This window comes from Aristolochia californica, unplaced genomic scaffold (genome assembly GCF_029961685.1).
Source record: "Aristolochia californica isolate CCGP_79_NKW_82.1479 unplaced genomic scaffold, dmAriCali1.0.hap1 SCAF_5, whole genome shotgun sequence".
Classification (NCBI taxonomy): Eukaryota; Viridiplantae; Streptophyta; class Magnoliopsida; order Piperales; family Aristolochiaceae; genus Aristolochia; species Aristolochia californica.
Genome location: NW_027182214.1, coordinates 31,316,760 through 31,326,978, shown reverse-complemented (window position 1 = coordinate 31,326,978; position 10,219 = coordinate 31,316,760). Strand labels below are relative to the sequence as shown.

Below are 10,219 nucleotides of genomic sequence, written 5' to 3'. Positions count from 1 at the left end.
GAGTAAAGCATTGTAAGTGACTGTGTTAGGAACCACACTATCTTGTAACATTTTGTGAAACAAGCCAATAGCAATTTCAAAGTAATCCACTCTAAACAAACCAGGGATCAAACCAGTGTAAGTTTGAACGTTAGGACAAGCACCTCTTTTTCTCATGTCAATAAGCAGCTCACATGCTTCCTTGAGACGACCAGCCTCACAGAGTAATGTGATAGGAACTGTAGATGGAGAAGACGCTGGACCAATGCCCTTCTCCACCATTTCCTTGATGAGATCCAGTGCTTCATCAATAGTAAGAAAATTTTTTACCCAGCTATTTCCGGGATCCTTTCTTACTCCAATATTTGCCATTTTCTTCTTGAGTACCCAAGATTCTTTCAATAACCCAGCTTCGGAGTAGAGATTTTATAGAAGAACGTAAGAAGCATGATCATCGGGCTCTAACTGCATCACTCTTTTTGCTGATTCCGCTCCTATACTTACATTCTAAGACGTCCAAAAAGCACTTAGTAATGTTCTCCATATGGAAACCCCCACATTGAAAAGGCATCCAGCAATGATTTTATATGCATAATCGAGGTTTCCAGCTCGCCGAAGAACATCAACCAAGCAGAAATAATGTTTAGATTCTGGCTCAATCTTATAGTGGTCGCACATCACATCAAAGATGAACATGCTCTCCTCTAGAAGGCCCACATGACTACAGGCTGTGAGCAAACAAATGAATTTTTTTTTGTTAGGATCTGTCTCCGTTTTCTCCAACTCTTTGAATATTTGAATTGTTTGGCCTGCTCTGCCATGCTGCGCCAGTCCTGATAGCATAGTGTTGTAGGGAACAATAGTAGGATCATTGAAACCATGAAAAGCACAAATAGAATCCTCTATGTTTCCACATTTAGCATACATGTCAACAATCGAGCTGCCAACATAGACATCTCAGCAAAAACTAGCTTTTATCATCAAAGAATGAAACTGTCGTCCAACATCTAAAGCTGCTGAACCAGAACAAGCAGAAATACAAGAGGCAAAACTGAATTGAGTAGGACGAAATACAGCCACTGCCATGTCCCTACAACTTCTTAGAGCTTCTAAGGCAAGCCCATTCTGCTCTTAATCTCCAATTATAGCACTCCACGAAAGGTCATCAATCAAACAGGTGTATGTCACTACCTCTGGACTAAAACCCGTAAAAATCATGTGCCAAAACATATGATTAGCTTCCCATATCCTTCTCCTTATGGCTTTGCAACACCCAGTTTGAAGGCTATACAGGTAAACCCGAATGGGAGGAGAATTGTGCTTTTGCTCTACTGCACAGAACAACTACAATGCTCATACCGCTTCTCATTCTTCCCCACATATGGCAAAAAAAAATAAAAAATTAGAGGACGTGTTCTAATTCCACTGCCCACATTTTCAATTGGGCAACGAACATACACATAGTCAACAGAAAAACAAAGACCGTCAACAAAAAAAATTTCCAAGACGCTTACCCCCCCAATTTGGAACTTGGGTTTGCTCTGGTCTATTGAGAGGTGGCTTGCGAGTGGTGGGTGGTGGCCGGAAGTCACATCCCTTGCGTGGAAATCTTGATTTTTTGTGACGCAAAGCCTCTTTGCCTGTTCGGATCTGAGATTGTCACCAAATCTTCCACAGAGGCTTCGGCTTGTAGACGGGATGAAGTGGTTAATTTGTCACCCATTTTCCCGTTCAAGACTGCGTCTCGATCGACTGCCTCATATTGCTTCGTTGAAAAAAAATACTTCATCTAGGATGCACGCCATTTAGGTATTCTTTCTGATGCAATGCCTACTGCAGCCATTTATCTGATTTGTCTATGCATCGCCAACCATGGGTCTTCTTGGCTCATCGTGTTTCCACTCTGATACCAGTTGTTACGGTCCCAGATTTGACACATGGATTCGTAGGGAGACATGGTGAACGAAGATCAAGCCAAAGGGAAGTTTGAAAACCCTAGAGCTCGTTGAGGAGAACTCTAAGCATGCTTACACTAGATTTAACCTAATTCTCATTTCTTTTATTTCTCATTACTCATACCTCCTTAAATAGGGTTCACCCTATTAGGGTTTAAGATAAAATATTACAAAAATACCCCTATAAATAAAATATTCCAAACATACCCCAATAAATAAAATATTACAAAAATACCCTTATGGCCTAAGACTGAAATGAATAAAGTAAATTAAAGAAAACAACTAAAATAATAACGTTATTGCATGCATAACAAAGTCAAGTCTGTAAGCATTGTCATTGATCTGTTTTAGAACTTGAAATGGTCCGTCTCCTCGGGGCAGCAACTTAGAATGTCTTTGTGCTGGAAATCTTTCTTTCCTCATATGTAACCACACCCAATCACCAGCCTAGAAAAGCGACTTGTGACATCCCTTGTTAGCTTTCTTGATGTATTATTTGGTTTTCCTCTCTATGTTGAGCCGAACCCTCTCATGGAGTTGCTTCACAAATTTGGCCTTCTTTTGACCATCTAAGTTCACATGCTCAGAAATAGGTAAAGGTGATAAATCTAAAGGAGTTAAAGGATTAAAACTGTAGAATTTAGGATCTCATGAAAGGAACTTTAGATCAACAAGAAAGAAGAAGAAGAAGAAGAGAGAAGGAGAAGAGAAGAAGAAAAACGTGGAAGAAGAGAGTTTGGATTAAGGGAGAAGAGGGTTGCGTCAAAAAGAAAGATGAGGGCTGGACGAATTTGTGGAAATAGAGGAGAGTGCTTCAATGCCCTACCTCTTAGCCAATGCCTTTATTTATAGTTTTACAATACCCTTAGGGCTACAACTTGATAAAACAAAAGACATAAAAGGAACTCATATTTACACTTCTATGCCATCTTTATGGAAAGTACCATATTTTAAACTTATGCCACTCCTTTGACGTGTGGGCTTCTTGTCTTGAGCTCGTGGGCTTGAGCCCATCTTCCAACAAAAACCATAAACAATTTCAAATGGTGAGCACTTTGTAGCAGAATGGATGGTACGATTATAAGCAAACTCAACTTGTGGTAAAGAATCCTCCCAAGTCTTAATGTTCTTACCAAAGACAGCCCTCAACAATGTGGATAAGGTTCTATTAACTACTTCTGTTTGTCCATTGGTTTAAGGATGACAAGTAGTAGAAAACAAAAGTTTTGTACCTAATTTTCCCCATAATGTCTTCCAAAAGTAACTCAAGAACTTAGCATCCCTATCTGAAACGATTGTCCTAGGCATACCATGTAACCTAATAATCTCCCTAAAGAACAAATCTGCATCATGAGAAGCATCATCAGTCTTATGACAAGGAATAAAATGAGCCATCTTAGAAAACCGATCTACAACTACAAAAATTGAATCCCTCTCATGTCGACTCCTAGGTAAACCCAAAACAAAGTCCATCGAAACATCAATCAAAGGTGAACTGGGAATAGGTAGTGGTGTAAAGACCATTTGGCTGAACCCTCAATTTTGCTTGCCTACAAGTGACACATCTACCACAAATTCTCTCAACCTCTCGATTCATGTGTGGCCAATAGAAGTGCTCCTGCAAAATAGCTAAAGTCTTAGCGACTCCAAAGTGTCCCATTAAACCCCCACTATGGTATTATCAAACTAACAAGTATCTCATTGAACAATTAGGCACACACAATTTATTCTCTCCAAACAAGAAGCCTTCATGCCTATAGAACTTACCTTCTGCAGATTTTTCACAAGAACTATAAATTTTCCCAAAAACATGGTCATCTTGATGAAGTTCCTTAATGTGCTCAAAACCAATAAATTTAACCTCAAGAGATTAAGGCATACCTGCGTGACAGTGCATCCGCCACCACATTTTCCTTTCCTTGTTTATATCGAATGACATAAGGAAAAGTTTCAATGAATTCAACCCAACAAACATGTCTCTTGTTCAGATTGTGTTGACCTTTCAAATGTTTCAGGGATTCTTGATCCGTATAAATCACAAACTCCTTAGGCCACAGGTAGTGCTGCCATGTCTCTAATTCTCGAATTAAGGCATACAACTCTTTTTCATAAGTGGGGTAGTTAAGTGCAGCCCTTCTGAGCTTCTCGCTAAAGTACGCGAGTGGTCTCCTTCCTAAATCAGCACAACGCCTAATCCTACACCAGAAGCATCACATTCAATTTCATATGTAAGAGAAAAATTAGGTAAAGCAAGTAAAGGTTCATGAGTAAGCTTATGTTTAAGAAGCTGAATGCCATCTCTTGTTCTTCACCCCATTTGAATGCAACATTCTTTTTGATAACTTCGGTATGCGGTGCCGCAATGGTGCTAAAATCTTTCACGAATCTCCTGTAAAAACTAGCAAGCCCATGAAAACTCTGAACATTACCTACACTGGAGGGTGTCAGCCACTCTTGGATGGCTTCGATCTTTTCTTCATCCACCTCAATACCTTTAGCAACCACAACAAAACCTAGAAAAACAATATTATTGGTGTAGAAAGTACACTTTTTGAGGTTAGCATATAACTTCTCATTTCTAAGCACCTCCAAAACAGACTGAAAATGTGAGACATGATCATGTAAATTCTTGCTATAAATGAGAATATCATGAAAATAAACAACAACGAATTTTCCAATGAAAGCACGAAAAACATGATTCATTAAACACATGAAAGTACTAGGTGCATTAGTTTACCCAAATGGCATGACTAGAACTCATACAATCCATATTTTGTTTTAAATGCTGTCTTCCATTCATCTCCTTCTTTCATTCGTATTTGATGATATCCACTCTTAAGATCTATTTTTGAAAACACACAAGAACCATGTAACTCATCAAACATATCATCTAAACGAGAAATAGGATGTCGATACTTTACCGTGATGTTGTTAATGGCCCCTACAATCAACACACATCCTCCATGATCCATCCTTCTTAGGCACTAGAATCACCGGTACTGCACAAGGACTCATGCTTTCTCTCACGTGTCCTTTTTCCATCAATTCTTCATTTTGCCTTTGAAGTTCTTTCTTCTCCTCTGTGTTCCTCCTATATCTTGGTCAGTTTGGAATGGATGCACCGCGAATGAAATAAATTTGGCGTTCAATCCCTCGATGAGGTGGTAACCCATGTGGTACCTCCTTGGTAAATAACTCCTCGAAGTCCTGCAAGAGAGAAACAACAACACTAGGCAGGCTAGCATCAAGTTGGTCAGTGTTTAAAAGATCCTTCTTGTACATGAGTACAATCATCGGCCGTTCTTAACCTCACTCATTTTTGCATAGAAGTTTCTTTCTTTTTTCTCTGTTTTTCTCTCACTCTCATTATGCACAACATTTTTTTTGTACTCTCATTCTTTTGCACTGTCAATTTTTTTTTTTACCATGCAAATGTTGCAACCTCACTTGATCATCATAGATTTGTTTTGGGGTCAATGGAACTAGCGTGATGGTCCTCCACTTTTATGTGAATGAGTACTTGTTGGTGAAGCCGTCATGCTACACACGTCAGTCAAAATGCCACGGTCTTCTTAAGAGTAGATGTCCAATTTGTATTGGTACCACATCACACAATACTTCATCCTCATATTTACCAATTCGAAAAGGTACCACAACCTGCTTCATGACCCTTATTTCAACACTATCATTCAACCATTGCAACTTGTATGGACGAGGGTGCTGAAGTGTAGTGAGCACTAACTTTTCAACCATAGAAGTACTAGCAACATTAGTGGAACTACCGCGGTCTATAATAATACTACATACCTTATCTTTCACGTGACAATGAGTGTGAAAGATGTTCTCCTTTTGTACTTCTTCTTTCTCTTCTTGATCTTGCAAGTTTAAGGCTCGTCGTGCGACTAATGCAAGCATCTCACAATGATCTGCCCCGTACTCCTCATCTCCGATGGGAGCGTCCTCCAATGGTGGCAAGTCCTTTAAATCATCTTCATCTTCGGACTCAATCTCCCCATTTTCCCAGATCACCATAAGTTGCTTGTACGGGCATTGGCTAGCTATGTGTCTGCGCACTTGACATTTAAAACAACGAATGTCACTAGGACGAACCGAAAGCGGTACTGATTTACCTTGAGAAGTTGTGGTAGTAGTGGCTGTTTTGGGGTCTGGTTTGGCCTTGAAGGTGGATGAAGTTTCTTCCTTCTTTGGGTAGTTTGACCTCCAAGGTTCTGTACCGGTACTCTGTGGAGCTGCTCTTGACCGTATACCACCTCTCTTGAGTTGCCTCTCAATCCTTTATAGCCAATTGCACCAATTCTTCCAATTCCACATAATGGTGTATTTCAATGGTGTTAGCAATCTCCCGATTCAACCCATTTAAAAATCTGGCCATTGTCGCCTCCAGATCCTCCTCCACATTAGCTCTAATCATTGCCATCTCCATCTCTTTATAGTATTCATCAACACTTCAGTTACCTTGATAGAGACCATGCAACTTAAGGTATATATACCGGTAGTAATGACTGGATACAAAATGTCGTTTCATCACCCTCTTCATCTCATCCCAATTGTCAATAGGACATTCTCCACTCTGTCTCCTATTGATGCCTAACTGGTCCCACTACACAATAGCATAATCGATAAATTCAAAGGCAGGGAGCTTGACCTTTTTCAAGTCGGAGTAATTGTGACAATCAAAAACCAATTCCATCTTTTTTTCCCATTCGAGGTAGGATTCAGGGTCAGTTTTTCCTTGAAAAGCAGGAATTTTTCAACTTCATACTTCCCAAGTGGCTATCTACCCTGTTCCTAGCTTCTCTATCCTGGCCATATCTCCTATGGCTGCCTCCTGAAATCCTATCAAACTCCCCTAAATTGTCACCTTCAAAATCGCCCATATCCTCAACTTCCCTTTGATGCCGTGTTTGGAACAAGTAGAGATTGCACTCTTTGTGTCCCCTCTTCGACCCTTTCCAACCTCCCCTGCATTTCTGCCAACATCCCATGCAGTTCCACCATCTCTGCCCTCATCATCCTTTTCATCTCCCCCAATAATGCTTGCATTTGTAGCTTCGAAATAGCGGCCGATGAACTCTCTTCGTCCGTATTTTTCCCTTGATTATACGATATGATTTGGACACTCTGCAAATAAGGTTAGACACACACAAAAATATATGCAAAGAAAAATAAAATAAAATAAAACAAGAGTAGTTTTGGTACTCTTTTTTTTAAGAAGAATACTCTCTCCAATATCATAAATGTTCCAAAAGCCCCAAATCCGTATCCAAGTTCCCAATTTATATTGGACGACTTCAAAACCCTAATTACATTGAATGAAAGAAACGTAAGGTATCTTAATGTCAATAGAAAACCTAACTTAGTTCCATGTGATCTTCCCAGATTTAATTGCCAACTCATGGGTATTCTTGTGGGTCCCACGAGATCTTCTAACCACATACGCTTCCTCAATAAATTTTCTCTGGATCAACTTTGATGAGTGAGACCAGCCTTTCTTACCCTTCTGTAGTGACGACATTCTCTTCTTGTTGTATAACCCTCCGAACTAAGTCATTCAGCCTCTCTTTGAATATTTTAGCATGTCCGCTCGTCACAGGGCCCATGAGATCTTCCAACCACATGCGCTTCCTCAATAAATTTCCTTCGGATCAACTTTTATGGGTGAGACCAGCCTTTGTTCCCCTTCTTTAGTGACAACATTCTCTTCTTGTTGTATAACTCTCTGAACTAAGTTATTCAACATCTCTTTGAATCTTTTAACTGTTCCTCTTGTCATTGGGCAAAATGGAACTTGAGTTGGTACATGAGTATTCTGTACAGGCACGATGTCCTAATCACATAGGCCATTTGCATCTTTAACACGTTTCAAGTATGCATATCCATTTTTAAAACATGTGTAGAAGAAATCTCTTTCTTATAAAATTCTAAGCTATGATGGGTGAACTAGTGGAATTTCCCAAACTTGGATAACAAAAATTTAGTGTTCATTTGTGTTGTGTAAATAAATTTTCTTTACTTACATTTATTGTTGTTTTAAATTTTTTCCAAACACAAAATCTAAAATTTTCATTTTGTCATGATCTATATTTTTTTAATGGGATGAAGGGAGAGTGAAAACCCAAAGTTTAGATTTAAGAAAAAAGTATACATCTAAAATGGAAATGCACAATGGACAAATATACAGAGAGATAATTCCAAAGAGTGTCTATAATTTTTAGGGATTGTAAACTCTTTTCAGTTTTTCTATAATAGGTTTTGTAATCGTCGGGAAAAGGGGGAGGTGGGGGATTTTTAACTAATTGTTTACCCCCAATCCATAAGTCATTTCTTACAAAACTTTTTTTAGTTTTTATACATGAGTTTTTGCAATCGAGGGGAAATTGGGAGGCGGGGGATTTTTAACTGGGCATTGACTCCGAATCCATAAGTCATTTGTTACAAAAATATAGCCTGTTACACATGATAAATCACTTTACAGTCATCTTTGATTGTAAGGTCAGCTTTTTGTAAATGGGCAAAATAATGCTTGTTTGACTCGGGTAAATATCCCACTGCACATTCACTTGAAAATTTAATGTGCGTTTGTTATGCTCTTTAAAAGGTTTGGATCCATAAGTCATTTGCAACTTTAACATTTTCAAGCATGCATAACCATTTTTAAAACATGTGCGGAAGAAATCTCTTTCTTATAAAATTTTAAGCTATTAGGGTTCAACTAGTGGAATTTCCCAAACTTGGATAACAAAACTTTTGTGTTCATTTGTGATGTGTGAATAAATTTTTTTGTTGTTTTAAATTTTTTCCATACACAAACTCTTAAATTTTCATTTTGATGAGATCTATTTGCCATTTTTGTTTATGGGATGAAGGGAGAAAGAAAACTCAGAGTTTTGATTTAAGAAAAAAGTATACATCTAAAATGGAAATGCACAATGCACAAATGTAGAGAGAGATAATTCCAAAGAGTGTCTGTAATTTTTAGGGATTGTAAACTCTTTTTAGTTTTTATATATTAGGTTTTACAATCGTCGTGAAAAGGGGGGAGGCGAGGGATTTTTAGCTGAGTGTTAACTCCCGATCCATAAGTCACTTCTTACAGAAATATAGCCTGTTATGCAAGGTAAATCACTTTACAATCATCTTTGATTGTTAGGTCATCTTTTTGTAAATGGTCAAAATCATGGCTTGTTTGACTTGGGTAAATATCCCACTGCACGTTCACTTGTGAATTTAATGAGATTTTTTTATTCTCTTTAAAAGGTTTGGATCCATAGGTCATTTGCATCATTAACATGTTTCAAGCATGCATATCCATTTTTAAAACATGTGTTGAAGAAATCTCTTTCTTATAAAATTTCTAGCTATTAGGGTTTAACTAGTAGCATTTCCCTAACTTGGATAACAAAACTTTTGTGTTCATTTATGGTGTGTGATCAAATTTTCTTTATTTACATTTTTCGTTGTTTTAAATTTTTTTCCATCAACAAACTCTAAAATTTCATTTTGTTGTGATCTATTTGCCATTTTTTATGGGAAGAAGGGAGAGCAAAAACTAAAAGTTTTGATTTAAGAAAAAAGTATACATCTAAAATGGAAATGCACAATGCACAAATGTAAAGAGAGATAATTCCAAAGAGTGTTTGTAATTTTTAGGGATTGTAAACTCTTTTTAGTTTTTATATCTCAGGTTTTACAATCGTCGGGAAAAGGGGGAGGCAGGGGATTTTTATTTGAGTGTTGACTCCCAATCGATAAGTGATTTCTTACAAAAATATAGCCCATTACGCCTGACAAATCACTTTACAATCATCTATGATTGTTAGGTCAGCATTTTGTTAAAGGACAAAAAAGTGGCCTGTTTGACTCTGGTAAATATCCCACCGCACATTCAATTGAGAATTTAATAAGCGTTTGTTATTCTCTTTAAAAGGTTTGGGTCCATAGGTCATTTGCATCATTAACATCTTTCAAGCATGCATATCCATTTTTAAAACTTATGTAGAAGAAATCTCTTTCTTATAAAATTTCAAGCTATTAAAGTTGAACAAGTAAAATTTTCTAAACATGGATAACAAAACTTTTGTGTTCATTTAAGGTGTGCGAAATTTTTTTTTGTACTTACCTTTGTTGTTATTTTAAATTTTTTCCATACACAAACTCTAAAATTTTCATTTTGATGTGATCTATTTGCCCTTTTTGGTTACAGGACGAAGGGAGAGCGAAAACTCAAAGTTTTGATTTAAGAAAAAAGTATAGATCTAAAATAG

The 10,219-nt window shown here is 37.7% G+C and overlaps 1 protein-coding gene and 1 pseudogene across 1 annotated transcript; both read right to left on the bottom strand.

Annotated features, from left to right (window-relative positions):
- Window positions 1-486: 486 nt before the first annotated feature.
- LOC137965285 (pentatricopeptide repeat-containing protein At2g20540-like) lies at window positions 487-1,065 on the bottom strand. The gene is made up of 2 exons (XM_068811613.1): window positions 974-1,065; window positions 487-919 (listed from the first exon to the last, which is right to left on the bottom strand). Exons 1-2 carry the CDS (start codon window positions 1,063-1,065, stop codon window positions 487-489), a joined length of 525 nt encoding a protein of 174 aa, XP_068667714.1.
- A 1,151-nt stretch (window positions 1,066-2,216) lies between these two features.
- On the bottom strand, window positions 2,217-6,832 carry LOC137965284 (uncharacterized; annotated as a pseudogene).
- Window positions 6,833-10,219: the final 3,387 nt, after the last annotated feature.

Bases quoted from the DNA above. Each gene is read 5' to 3' on its own strand.
- LOC137965285 (XM_068811613.1), bottom strand. From the start codon at position 1,065: ATGGCAGTGGCTGTATTTCGTCCTACTCAATTCAGTTTTGCCTCTTGT. The intron at 920-973 runs GTTTCATTCTTT...CTATGTTGGCAG, and splicing joins GCTTTAGATGTTGGACGACA to CTCGATTGTTGACATGTATG.